A 13,774-nucleotide genomic window follows, 5' to 3' on the forward strand; every position below is an offset into this window, starting at 1 on the left:
TTCTTTCTCTTCACAATCAAATTCTCCTTCCTTAGCCTTTCTAATACCGTGTCCAGATGAGTCCAATGTCCTTCTATTGTTTCAGAAAAGACTAAAATGGCCTTTATCAAACAGTATCTTTTTTGATTATTATGGTTTTCTCAGGCCGGTTCTGCTTTCTGCAGTCGCCTTTGGAAGGGACCTTTGGAACAGGTCTCCCTTGCCTCCTAAATCTCTTTTCTCTATGCGCCTTCTCCAGTTCGCAGATCGTATTGCTGTCGACCTTAATGGTTCGCCTTGATTGGTGCTAAACTCTCGGACCTATGTTGGTCAGCCTCATCTATGGCATCTGCGTAGACGTACAGCTTTCAAAGCTCACTTTGATAGGGCAAACGCTACCAGATGTTGTAATGCAGCTGGGTATACCCAGGTTAGACAAAGAGGATCTTAAAGTAACCTCAAAACAGACGCTTTTGTACCATGCGGCTCATCCATCAGCTCGGCAATGCCTTTAGCTTGCTAATGACTGGATTGTGTGTTATGGCTACTAGTTAGGCTGTAGCTTATGCCTTATGGTCTCGTCTTTCCTCCCCCAATGACTTGTTTGCTCAACTTAACATGTATTTGTCTGTTTCCTTGAAGAAGCCCAACGTTGAGAAAGTTTGAACGAAATTTGAAAATAAACTGCCGTAAGAACCGTTACCCGGACTCGGGACTTTCTGCACTGTTGGACCTGTTACAACGACTACTTCTGACTACACAGGTAGTCTGGCCCTGTGACAAGAGAGGGATCCGGCCGGCCGGAGCAGATGCCACAGACTTCGCTCTCGCCTCCCTGATAGATCGCTGCTACCCATTGCAGCTTCATCCAATGTGGGATCAAACGAACATCTCCAACCTGCTCCACAAGATACGCAATCCACGACCTCAGTTCCGCCTTGTAAAGCATCCCAAGCACCATTGAGAGGTACATGTCCCATGATGGTAGGCCTACCGAGCCGTCAAATTTGTAAAACAAGTGCTTTCGCAACCTTTGGTGCGTCTCCATGTTTCTTCGATGGGTGCTCACGTACTGCCGTTTAACGTACTGCGGTCCGTGGAACCGCGCACTAGTTTTCTGCCACATGCGCTCAAATGTCCCTTGTTCATCCACTATCTCCACAAAGCTCCGGCCCCTCATACTCGTTTCTCTGTCCCAGATCTCATCGCACCTCTTCCTTTCCCCGCTCCAGAAGTACTCGAGCACATTCAGGCGCTGCTCCTTCAGTGTACGCCATGAGTCGCAGTGGCTGCGCTAGACATCTGCCGCTGAACCCCTAAACAGCCTACAGCTTCCGACGCCTCTTATTGACTGCAGCGTAACGATCTGGGAGACTCCTGTTGTCAGCTCGTAGAACCACAGGTACTTCCGCTTCACCGCCGTCTGCAGCTGTTCCCGTTCCTTGACAAAAGCGTGCAAGTATCCAACAGGGTCCGTTCGAAACGGTTCCATTTCCTCCAAGTGCTTGTCATACCTTTCGTCATCCAGTAGCATCCGCCGCAGCGCCAGCGCCTCGCATGCTATCCGCCGGTACGACTTGTGTTGTCCACCAGCACTGACGCATAGATTGTAATCCTTAAGACAATCTTTGCATCCCTCCTTCCTGGTGAAGGTATCCGATGGACAAAAGTGAATGTCGACTCCTTGGAGAAAGAGGCCTGCCGCCATATCCGTCGGCAGACTTACGTACAGCAAAATGTCGGTGTATTCATGTGGCTCATGGAAATCTCTTTTAATTCTTTTCCTTTCAAGAGCAAGAGATGGGGGCACTTTTGCCGCCCGTTTCCTGGCAGCGAGCTCTTGGTCTCTTTCCAGCTTTTCCATCGCTCTCCTGTGACTTGTAACAAGTCTTTGAGAGTCAGCCAGGAGCAATTCTGCGTGCGTAGCGGGTGCTCCCCGCGCATCGAGACCGTAGAATGCGACCATCTGTTCGTCCACACGTCCTTCTTCAAGTAGCGGGACTGCTGGATGATCAGACTTCTCCTCCCCCGACTCACCTCTCGTCCGAAAGGAATTCCTCAGCTCGCTTGATTATCTGTTCCGTCGTAATTTTGCCATGGGCCCACACTACGCGGAACTCACGCTCCCACTCGTCTGCCAGCTCCACCGCCTTCTGCCTGGCGTCGACTACAAAGATTGCCTTGGCATTCGGTTCGCAGGCGAATAGAGCCTTGAGCAACCTGAACATTTCCCGGCAGGGATCCGCCACGGTTCTGACTTCCTTATACACATGCCCCAAAGGAACTTCCGTGACGAGGTCGTACATCCTTGTCGGCTGACTTTTCATGACGCTGCTTGCTCGCAGATTTCTTACGACGCCGTTGTTTGCCGGCAGTCCGGCCTTTCCAGGCCTCTGAATCCAACCTTCCGGAGCGCAACGTCCGCTATTCTTGTAGGAGCGGTCCCACTAAGGAATACTACCTTTCTGAAAACGTCCATTCGAACTCTACTAATCAGATCAAGCTCAGCGCTTCTGTACGTCTCTGTCTCGAGGTTGTGGAACTCATCGATCTCAAGGTAGCATAACTTGACGTTTTTGCTGTTGGCGCTCTGCCATCCCACAATCCTCGCTGCAAGGTCATTCGCCAGATCATCATAGACTCCCACATAGACATCGATGAACCCGTCGTATCCCACGTCAATAATTGCTTCACCTGAGCAACGTTCAATAGATTACCGGCACTCAGTCTCTGCAGAGTGCCCTCCAGAAGCACCAAGTATGGCACAAACACAAAAGACACATGCTTACAGCTCTTCTTCGATGCCAAAGCAACAAGAGGAAGACGAAAGACCTCTGTCTTACCGAAACCTGTAGGCGCATGCACGACAATGGACGCCCGTTCGCTCAAATAAACCTCGTTGCACAAGTTCGCCTGTGAACAGTTCCTGAATTCGAACTTCGGTCCAAACAGTTTTCGCCAGCAACCGGCAGATCATCAAACGACTTCGGTTCCACCGGATGCTCGTAAGACAGAACCGGCATCTCAGCGGCTGGCGCCGCGACTTCCTCCTGAGCAGGAGCACAATTTTCCAGCTGCAACCACGCAATCCATCTCCGTGAAGCCTCTTCCTGCAGCTGGATCGCCTTTGATCCAGCAACAGATGATAACGAAAAGTTGTCGACAGCGTACGTGGAATACGCTGTCCTGACGCTATGGTTGGCCATGACTTCGTGGGTTAAAGACTGCCATGTGTGCTGCACCTCCCCGGCCGATTTATCAACGTACTCCCTGATCAAGGCAATCAATCCCTGGCGCAATTCCTGAAACGTCACGCTCTCTCTTTCTCCCTTGGGAAACCGCGTTAGGTACTTGCTGAACGTGTAGTAGTTGATCAGATCGCCGCTGTTGCTATCTAGAAAGATGTACGTCAGCAGTGCTATGCGAGTGCGCTCGGCCGACATGTGTTCCATCAGCTTTGCGCTCTGAGGATCCATAGTGTCACAGATAGTCCTGGAACTGCCACGGAGTACATTGATCTGCATCTGCCCTAGGACCACGATAAAGTAGAACAGATGATCAGAAGTCACGCCGTCCATGGTCTCGAGAATGAAGTCCAATACAACTGTAGACGGCCAGATTGTGTTCGAAAGAGATGTTTCTATGTAGCCCGTGACCAACGTAGTCTCTCTCCGGTATTCGAAAGATCTTTAAAGTTTACATTTGGCCTCATGTCCTCGGCACGCCCAGCAATCCTGAAACTCTTTATCCTCTTAGGTTCCCCTCAGTTCACCTTTCTACGTTTAATCCATTCCAATTAGTGACTAGCGAATATCTTCGTAATTGCTTACTGCACCGCGCTTTCCAGAGATATGCAGTTTATAGAAGAGATGTCTGCTACCTTCCAGTCATGCAAACACGCATAGAAGAGTTAGAGGACAAGGTTAAAAGTCTACTCATTGATATGTTTTCCTCATTGATCTGCTCAAAAGCTGCCGGATCATAGGGTAAGGAAACCACTGTAGTAGTTGGCCTCCGTAGACAACATGCACAGCTTTGTACCTGATATGCGACGCGGAGAGTCGAGGTTAGCGCGGCTAGCAAAGTGATTTAACAACATGTTTCCGCTGTTGAGAAGGAAGAGCCGAGCCTTTCTAACTCTATAGAGTTTGGTTTATAGTAACCACATTATCAAAATAGCGAACGCCTAATTATGACTGGGATCTTGAAAACGCACATTGCTTTATTTACTTCTCTTTTTCAGTTGGGCTGCGGTCACTCGTTTAGTCTGACGCTTTTCAGATCGAAAGAAACCACCTGAAGGCATCTGTGTAGATACACGGCACTATTTCTCCTTCAAATATAACTGCCTGAAGCTAGTACTTCTTAACAGCTACTTCCGCCTAAAGAAAAATGAAAAGAATCAGAATTCAGCCAGTTCAAACGGGAATCCATTAACGAATGAGACTTCACCTCAGGAAGCATCCAGCTTCGGTACCAGACATCATGTCGAGGTAACTCTAAGGCCACGGTTATTGGAAAAAATGAGATGAAATTACCTCCGACGCAGCTAGGAGCGAACACTTTGAATCGGCTTCCTTGGCAGCTGGTTATTGCATTTCTCGTCATGCAAGAATATGGCTAGCATATGCCTACAAGGTGAAACAAAGAGATTTCCTGGTTGCTGGGGTTACGTGGCACTTCAATGCAACGTGGCGTTTTTTTTTTTTAAAACCTGCGCGATCTGGCTAGTGAGTTTTCTGTGCTGCAAATAGAATCGTGGGAAGTATATAAAAGCTTGGCAATATTGTTCTTCGAACTAATGCCAAGATTGAATTTACTATCTCATCCATTTTATGTAACGAAGAAGTATGTTTTCTGCCGGCGTTTTAAGTCTTTTGTTTTTGGTGGTAGCTGAATTATCACTATCCGTGTCTGGCCAAGGAGTCACTTATGGTGATGTGCTGCACAACATCTTAACGGGTAACATTACAAACTATGAGGACTCTTTTGGAGTGATTGAGTATTATTCCGAGCAACCGTTCAGCGCAACCGCAAATATCTCAATAGCGTCTATCGATAATGCGGAAGTTCTGAATGGCACCATTCAGCTGTATGAATGGGCAACATTTGGGCAAAAATGGGGAGATGCTGTGTTTTTGAATCTCTTTATGAAGTACAATGGACAGGCCAACAACTATTTGGAGTCCGATGATCTGAAACGTGATTTGATTAAACTTGCTGACGGAAACGATACTTTGTTCAGAATCTGGGCCGAGTCTTCTAGTGATGAGGACCTATCTAACTTATACCAATCTTTACACAAGGGCGAGTGAGATATGAGCAGAGGTACAAGCGCTATATGCTCGAAGGGAGCTCTTCTCTTCACCGTGTCACATACGACTGGATTAAGAGGCTCAATGAAAGGCCGAATCTCATCTCCCAAGTTTTCAAAAAGGGCAATCGTCTTCTGAAACATCATGAAAAGCTTGTTGTCAAACGTCGGCCAGCTTTTAAACTCTGTGAACGTTTTCTCGTACTTGATTTAAGTGAAAAGTCTAATTTCAACACCGTCTTGCATTAAACCTAGCATGAGATATCTTCGGCTTGTTTAGAACTTTTCGAGCACAAGGACACTTAACAACACTCAGAGCCAGAAAGAAAACGTAAGTTTGATTCCACTCTTTGCGAGTCCCACTCAAAGCATGACAGCGAACACTCTGTCAGACTTTCCCTTCTGTTTTCCATAGCAGTGAATATCAGTAATTGTACTGTGCATGGCTGAGCTTATTCAGAACTGTAGCTAGATAGGTCTATAACTCTTGTAGCCACCTTTTCTGTAAAGTATCTGTCGTGGGTCGTAGCGATGATAATGCCCGGAAAAGTCAACAAAGCATCTTCGATGACTTCCAAACTTGGGAAATCAATATGGTTTGTAGGCTCGTCCAAAACAAGGATAGAGCACTTCCTCATGATTATTTGGCAAAGCTGGGCTTTACGGCGGCATCCTACACTCAGTTCTTTCAGTGGGCTCTTCAAGTCATGCCACTTATAAATTCCAAAGTCGCGCAAGTTACGAATGGCCGTCTGCTTTGATGCATTAATGGAATTATCTTCCTCCAGCAATTTCAGCGGTGACTTGTCCAACGGAAGGTTCTCTTGCTCCTGGTCCAAGTATCCGACAACGGCGTTTCCACTAATGGAAACTGTCCCGTGGTCTGGTTCGGTAAGACCCAGAAGAATCTGATTCAGCGTGGTTTTACCACAACCGTTGGGTCCTTGGATAACAAGTCTCTCACCCTTGATCAGCGTAAACGACAAGTTGCTGAATAAGAGCTTCTCATAGGACTTTGATATGCCTTCCACGGTTATCCCCAAAAGAAAACTGAACGCTGGGAGCTCATCAAAGTCAAAGGATAGTTGCAACCTTTCGGGGATAACTTCCACTAAACTCTCATTAAGATATTCAGCTTTTTCGGTGAGTAGGTTAACAAGACCAGTAGTCCCCTTCTGAGCCCTTTGCTCCCTATTGTCGTAGCTCAATTTATCTCTGTCGGAGCCTGACCTGATGATTCGCGCCCTAACTTTAGATTGTGCCTGCTGAACCTTCGATTTCAGTTTCTTGAGCTCCTTATCCTGGAAACGCCTTTGCTCAATCAATCTCCGGCGCTTTTTATCTTCCTCCTCCAAGTAATTTTTATATCCACCTCTAAAATGCGCAAACCTCTTAGAGTGAGGAGACAGCTCCGAAATCATGCTTGACACTGAGTTGATTAGACTACGATCGTGAGTAACAATGATAACGCCGCCCGTATATCTCTTCAAAAAGGACTCCAACCATTCGATCCCCTTCTTGTCCAAGTGATTTGTTGGTTCATCCAATAGAATAAAGTCGGGCTCCAAGATGCTGAGTGCGCAGAGAAGACTTTTAGTTTTTTCACCGCCACTGAGAGATTTGAAAGGACGTTTCAATATCTCATCTCCCAGTCCAATGAGAGACGACTGCTTGAATATCTCGTGGCCCCCGAGAGAGCTTAGCTCTTGGAGCCATTCGTGTGAGAAGGGTTCTAAGCCTGACTCCAGGAAGTGGTCGACCTCATAATCACATAATGATCTGAGAACCAAGTTAATTGCCAAATCATCGCCGTCTACTTCCTCAAAATGCTGAGGCAAAAAACCAAGTCTACCCTCGATTTCAATAGACCCTGAGTATGGGTATTCCTCGAAGCCCGAAAGGAGTTTGAGAAACGTTGTCTTCCCGCTCCCATTCTCTCCGACTATTGTCACCTTATCGCCGCATGATAACGTAAAGTTAAGGTCGGTAAATAAAGTCTTTCCATCAAAAGAAAGGTCCAAATTTTCAACAACAATTTCGGGTGCTTTACCAGCAACTAGTTCACGGTAATAGATTCCATTTTTGTAAAGTTCCTTTACTTGTTCCTTAGTGTTGTCAACCTGGTTCTGCTCTATTGGCATGCACTTCACTCGCTTCAAGACGCTGATTAGATCGACACTGAAAAAATTACTTCTGTGCCCTCTAAGTTTGCTCTGTATTTGTCTCTAGGGCTTTCGAGCCTTAGTAGCTGGTTGTGGAGCTTGGGTTGCACTCAAGCGTATTTCCACTCTGTCAAACTGTAACATATTTGACCGGAGTTGCTGCGCCTTATCTCATCCCGTTCATCTATTTATACCTGAAGATCTGCTACTTTGCGATCTTGTCAAGTCGAACGACCATTGCTTTTGGAGCTATACGCAGATCGCACTTAAATGATCGCCGGCATCATGCTCCATCTACCACTACAGTTTGATAGTGCCTGCTGTAAGCATGAGTTGGCGGCCCGTAACGCGAGTTTGGGAGCAAAAGGTACTACGCACCTGATGATAGCTCAAAACGATACAGCCAGTTTTCGACAGGTAACCATGAACATCTTAGTGACTTACACCGGTTCTTAATATCGATAGCATACACCAAGCGCCGTCGAGCAAATTCTTCATAGGCTTGGGAAAGACGCCTATCTTCCAGAAGAAATGTAAGAAGCCGAGATTAAGGAATTTATGCATCTTTACTCTAACGGCAAGAATAAACCATAGTATGCCACCGACATACATACAGGAAAAAGATTCATGACTGAGATGGATTCCATTCTGCATCTAAAGCCCTTCATGATCGAAGTTCCAATGGCATCCGTAAACTAGAAAGATTCAGCTGTTAGCTCATGTTATGCTATAATATAGAGGAAAAGATAAATTTCGATTCCCTCACTGGCAAGAATTTCCACTTATAGCAACTCTGGTTGCAACTCCTTTCGAGTGTCCGTTGCACATGAGATGAGTTGATGATTGGCTTATTGTCCTCGCTCTCAACTACTGCTAATCTGGCTTTTGACCAGCTCATGGCTCAGGATGCAGAGAAAACCGCGAGTTCACAAATGATATAGTCTGCAAAGTCCGCCTTCAGTAGCGGCAACCAATCGAACGGCGTATTGCGCTTTCAGACATACTGGCATCTTCAGGCACGGTTGGTAGGCGCTTCGTACAGTTCGAGGTTGCTGCGATTGGCAAATCCTTGCTGTGCGAATCAGAGAATATCTCTCGTCCCACTGAAGATCTAACCCTACGTCATTGTTTCGAAGAAAGGAAGACAATTTTGAAATTTACCCAACTCGGATGTTGGTCGCGAAAGCGAGGCCAAATCACACATCAATTCCTCAAGAGCTCTGCTGTGTGCGGTTTCTGCTGCTAACTAGCAAAAGCTGTGGCATTGATGGACCCTAAATCAGGTGCCTATATTCAGCCCAACGTCAGCTTAAGCCTGGTATTTGGGAAAGTCACTCTATGGGCAATCTTCTGAACTCCTCTCATGCATTCTAAGGCGCATACGAATTTGCACCTGAGGTCCTATAACAGCAGCGCTTTAGCGCAAAAGGAACGCAGCTTACGCCAGATTATCCCCATTATAAACACTTTGTCGCCAAGAAAAGTTCTCATGACCTTATCGACGTTTTTTGGCTCCCTGTGCAACCCCTTCACAGGATTGAGATCCCTCTCTCCACGATAGAGCTGTCACCTTCACAGTTCACTGGTAGTTCATGTGACATCTTCAATCTGTCTTTATTGGTCTAACATTCTCTTTCTTCGCCTATTGCTAGCCAACCTAGAAGGCTACGATTTCGGTACAGGTATGGCAATAAGCACAAAACATGAAGCAGTGGGGATCATGACGAAATGCATAACAACCTGCAGTTTTCATGCATCAGGCAACATGTCCTTAGCGGGCTCGGAATGCTATAATTATACCGATTTATTCGAGGCCTGAGAGTGAAGTTTGGGTACCAAAAATAACAACGACCCTTCAAGGCATTGGGTAAATCATCTCAAACGCATTGTAAACATATTCAGCGGACCTGCAGCTGTTCCTCCGAAAAATTTCTCCCTGCAAAAATAAAAGCCTCGCGGCATTTCTTCGGATAGCTGCGCCCCTTTCGCCAGCTCTGTAGGATACAAAATAACAGGTTTGGGAAAGCCCCTCGGCGCCTTTCCTAAACGACCGCTTTCGGCTGTCGAAGTTCCCTGGTTTCCGGACCGACACAATATGCACAGAACCCAACCTGCGTAATTCTATCTCTTAGCCTCACTGGGCTCCCTGTCTGTACCGACGTAAAGAAGGGCATCGCGGCACGTTGCCGACATCGTTGTAGCGGTTCTTCTCAGCCTGCCATCTCATCAGAGACATCTTCGTTTGTTTCACTGTTTCACCTCATTGCGAGGCTTACTGAGTTGACTAACTCGAGCGATGAGCTTAGCTTAGCTGCCTGTTCTCTCTCGCCAATTCCTGCCTTGACCGGCTGAAGCGTTCCCCTCCGTTGAAGCTCGAAGACCTCAGCATAACGACAAGGAATGTTATGTCCGGACAGAAAAAAAAATTGAAGGGATCGATGGGCTAGATGATGGAACACGGAGAATTAGTGCCGTTCTGCTGTCGAGAAAGCAGTCGACGGAAGGGTAGTTAGGGCTCATCGTTGCCTGGGCTTCGGGGAGACATAAAAGGACGGTGCCATTGGCTTTTAGGCTTAATACTTTTGTCCCTTATTCATTGAAGAACTTGAAGTTGTAATTTGTGAACTAGACTGACCAAAATGGCTGAAGTTGAAAACCAAAGGCCAAAGATTTCCCCAAGCGAGGGCTCTGAGAACGGTATGACGGAGACGGAGGCTGAAAGACCTGGTATGCCCTCTGGAGGTCCCTCCAAAAAATCATATCGTTTGTTCCCTTATCAACCAAAGCAGCCAGTTTTCCGTATTGGGTCTGAATCTGTCCGTGGTCATTGTGTTGCAGCCTTTGGCGAGTTTTGTGGGACATTCATGTTCCTGTGGTGTGCGTATGTGATTGCTGATGTTGCCAACCATGACGTATTTCTCAAGGAGTTTCCTAACGGTTCGCATCCTGGTCAGTTGATCATGATTGCGCTGGGTTTCGGGTTTTCGGTGATGTTTTCGATCTGGTGCTTTGCTGTTGTTTCCGGTGGTGCGTTGAACCCTGCTGTTTCCCTAAGTTTGGCCCTTGCTAGGGCTATCAACCCCACCAGATGTGTTGTCCACTGGATTGCGCAGATGCTGGGTGGTATGGCTGCCGGTGGTGCGGCAAGCGCCATGACTCCGGGCCCGGTCTTATTTGCCAATAGTTTGGGCCTGGGTTGCTCCAGAAGTAGAGGTCTTTTCTTGGAGATGTTCGGAACTACGATACTTTGTTTCACTGTCTTGATGACCGCCATCGAGTCCCGCGACGGTAGTTTCATGGCCGCTTTACCTATCGGTATCTCTCTCTTCATCGCTCACTTGGCTCTAACTGCTTACACCGGTACAGGTGTGAACCCTGCCAGAACTTTCGGTGCAGCCTTGGCCGCTAGAAGCTTCCCCACCTATCACTGGATTTATTGGATTGGGCCCCTATTGGGTAGCATTCTTGCCTGGTTCCTATGGCAATTGCTCAACTGGTTGAACTACCAGGATGTTGTTGCCTGTGAAAAGAGAAAGGGTAAGGAGGAGGAACCAAGTGCTTAATTCCCTGCTTAGCATGTTTCTTTCTGACAAGCGTTCCTTTAATTCCCATTACTAATCTCTTCGCATTCAGGATAGATCGACTAAGCTGACCAGGCATGATGGTCAAGTAGCTTCCGCTAGATTAAAACAACATAATAGGACAATAGATCCCCAGTTTAATTCATTTTTAATAACCATCATTCATCATTGCTCCTAAGTGGCTTTCTGTAGTTTTCTCACGGCTGGCTCTGGGAGCACTGATAACTCTAGTAAAAGTGCCATAACTTGAGTAACATTAATACAAATACCGTTGGCTCTATATGATTTCCACTTGAAGCTTGCTCCTATATTGGCACTTCGAGATTTTTTTGTCTAGTCAATCGCAATTACATCATCTGTTTTTCGATGCACTGTAATCATCTGATCGAGACTCAACTTCGTTCATTAATCTTAGTAATCGCCAAGATTCCTGACCATTACCAATGATCAAAGTTCACAGAACAAATATGCCAGAAGCATGATGATTGCAACTTTGCAAATGTTATATTTCCGTCGACACGCAAAATAGTCTTCTGGTCAGAATACTCGTAATATTTGCCATTTTTAAACTGCAATGATAATCGATTTTTACGCATATATAAGAGCTAGACATTAGAAAGCAATCACAATTATTCGTAGCTGTATCAACAGTGGTTCTGACGACTAATAGGTCTTGCGATAAATTTCTAGGTTATTCTTGAAAAAAACCCGCACGCTCATTTCGAAGCGGTAGCACATTTCTTTATTGACAGCAGGCCACAATTAAACATGATGCAGTTTGTTTATATACTCTTCAGTACTACTGAGCTGCATATTAGTAGCTCATTTCCGCCATCTTATTAAAACCCCTACTCCTTGGGCGCACAGGTTTATAACTTTGGCGAATGCTCGAGCTATACAATGCTGAAAATTAAGATCTTATGGAACTATACTTGTAGCGCACCGGTATTTGCATACTATCTCAGATGCCTAGATCACTGAAGTTGGAGTGAAATGGCGTGTCCTTCCGATTTTGTTGCTCAAGCCTGAATCATTTGCAGCTGGCAGACTGGGCAGCACTGACGGGTCTCGACGACTTTAATGATGAACTTACGGGCACCTTGCGGCATTCCAAGACCTATGGAGACTTATGAGAAAGGGTCAGTTTGATTTTAAGAACGGAAGTTTTTTCCACAGGCTTTTCAGTGATAACTCAAAACAGATGACTGGCCCGCCCGTTGTATTCACTTCAAAGTGTGGGAAATTACCACTACAAGACTAGTGCCCTCTCGAGCTCCAACACTCAGATACTAATGATTATTGTTAATACCTTCGACGAAAGCAAAAATCTGTTTTCCATCGGTCTGCGGTACTTGTATAACTTCCCTATATTACGCTTGGAGAAGCTGGAGCGGAACTACGCAGGGAATCTGCACCCCATGAGGACGCAATAATCAACTTCCATAAAATGATCAGTTTTTCTGTTACGAATTCGTGGCTTGAAAGGCAGTCAGTTTTTCATCAGGGTCGAAACAATCCGTCAAATCCATGCTTTCTTCGGTTACAGAATTAGTATCTATCTCAAGCGAAGCAATAATTTTCAACGCCGTTCTACCAATAGTCCGTTCGATTTACTTTATTTCGCATGGAGATGGAAATTAGTGGATCTACTTCCATTACGCATGCTCGACAGAACGAACCCCTTCATAACAAAGGCAGTTCTTTTTAACCATTCCCAGGGTGATTTGCGAACAATTCTTGGTCACATCCATAGCTGAACTTAACATGCTTTGATATTATAGTTCACAAGCCCACGTAGAGGTTGCTAAGCTAAGTGGTATGAAACATTGAGGCGTTTAGAAATGTAGAGGATCCAAAGGTGAATCAACAATTGCAGTAGTTCATATCTCCAGTTTCACAGGCTTTCTGGCTCAAACCGAGCATTTCTATTGACTTCATGCAACTTGTACAGTCGGTAATATCCATGCAGAACGAGGCACATTCCTTATTAGCTCTCAAAGTCGCTTGCTGCAGGCAGGAAGACTCTAATGCAGGGTCACCGTTACAAAATGAGCTCAACTCCAGCGTCTTTGCCGAGACACAACCATTGAAATTTCCTGTATTACACTGCACATTATCATTTCCCAAACGAGGAGAAGAGCACGAACCAAGAACAGGAGTAGCTAGCATTAAAAAGCCGAGAAAGTAAAAGTTCCAAAACATCAACGGTTTTTTTTTTCTTTGGGACCTGACTATGACACACAAGGAGTTTTTATCTTTTATATGTGGCGCCCGAATGACTGTCTATGTCTAGATTCCTAACTGCTTCAATTCGTCATTCCAGTCCATTAAAATGACTACGTCGCAAAGACTCAATCTGTATTCTTTTCCATTGCTTAGCGTTCGGACTGCGCTAAGTAGTTGTAGGTGCCAATTCAATCAGTATGACGCTATCGACGGCTGTAGGGTCCTATGTTCGAATCTGGAGTTTCTCCGAAAGCAATCTTATGTGCGAAAAGTAAGTTTTTCCAGAGGGGCAGAGAAGATGTCGTACGGACCCGCATTATAGTCCGAGCACATTTTTCCGGCAGGCACAATGTTTTTGCTTAGAACGTATCCTGCTTTTGCTAGTTAAGAGAGATCGAAACTGACCATGGCCCAATGCAAGAAGATCTGAGCGACGGCTAATCCCCTTAGCAGATTCCAGAGCTTAGAAATGTGACGCATGAAATACCGGGACAGATCGATATTTAAGAGAA

The 13,774-nt window shown here is 45.9% G+C and overlaps 5 protein-coding genes across 5 annotated transcripts; 2 read left to right on the forward strand and 3 right to left on the reverse strand.

The window, feature by feature from the left end:
- Positions 1 to 1,273: 1,273 nt before the first annotated feature.
- Positions 1,274 to 1,945, reverse strand: HG536_0H00100 (uncharacterized protein; the record flags this gene model as incomplete). The annotated part of the gene is made up of 1 exon (XM_037285414.1): positions 1,274 to 1,945. The coding sequence occupies one exon, from the start codon at positions 1,943 to 1,945 to the stop codon at positions 1,274 to 1,276; it is 672 nt and encodes a 223-aa protein (XP_037141310.1).
- A 919-nt stretch (positions 1,946 to 2,864) lies between these two features.
- HG536_0H00110 (uncharacterized protein) lies at positions 2,865 to 3,557 on the reverse strand (the record flags this gene model as incomplete). Its single annotated transcript, XM_037285415.1, has 1 exon — positions 2,865 to 3,557. One exon carries the CDS (start codon positions 3,555 to 3,557, stop codon positions 2,865 to 2,867), a length of 693 nt encoding a protein of 230 aa, XP_037141311.1.
- A 1,272-nt stretch (positions 3,558 to 4,829) lies between these two features.
- Positions 4,830 to 5,294, forward strand: HG536_0H00120 (uncharacterized protein; the record flags this gene model as incomplete). The annotated part of the gene is made up of 1 exon (XM_037285416.1): positions 4,830 to 5,294. The coding sequence occupies one exon, from the start codon at positions 4,830 to 4,832 to the stop codon at positions 5,292 to 5,294; it is 465 nt and encodes a 154-aa protein (XP_037141312.1).
- A 451-nt stretch (positions 5,295 to 5,745) lies between these two features.
- Positions 5,746 to 7,434, reverse strand: HG536_0H00130 (ABC-F family ATP-binding cassette domain-containing protein; the record flags this gene model as incomplete). The annotated part of the gene is made up of 1 exon (XM_037285417.1): positions 5,746 to 7,434. The coding sequence occupies one exon, from the start codon at positions 7,432 to 7,434 to the stop codon at positions 5,746 to 5,748; it is 1,689 nt and encodes a 562-aa protein (XP_037141313.1).
- A 2,660-nt stretch (positions 7,435 to 10,094) lies between these two features.
- HG536_0H00140 (aquaporin family protein) lies at positions 10,095 to 11,018 on the forward strand (the record flags this gene model as incomplete). Its single annotated transcript, XM_037285418.1, has 1 exon — positions 10,095 to 11,018. The coding sequence occupies one exon, from the start codon at positions 10,095 to 10,097 to the stop codon at positions 11,016 to 11,018; it is 924 nt and encodes a 307-aa protein (XP_037141314.1).
- Between the last annotated feature and the right edge of the window lie 2,756 nt (positions 11,019 to 13,774).

The sequence above is a fragment of the Torulaspora globosa genome, chromosome 8 (genome assembly GCF_014133895.1).
Source record: "Torulaspora globosa chromosome 8, complete sequence".
NCBI classification, from domain to species: Eukaryota; Fungi; Ascomycota; class Saccharomycetes; order Saccharomycetales; family Saccharomycetaceae; genus Torulaspora; species Torulaspora globosa.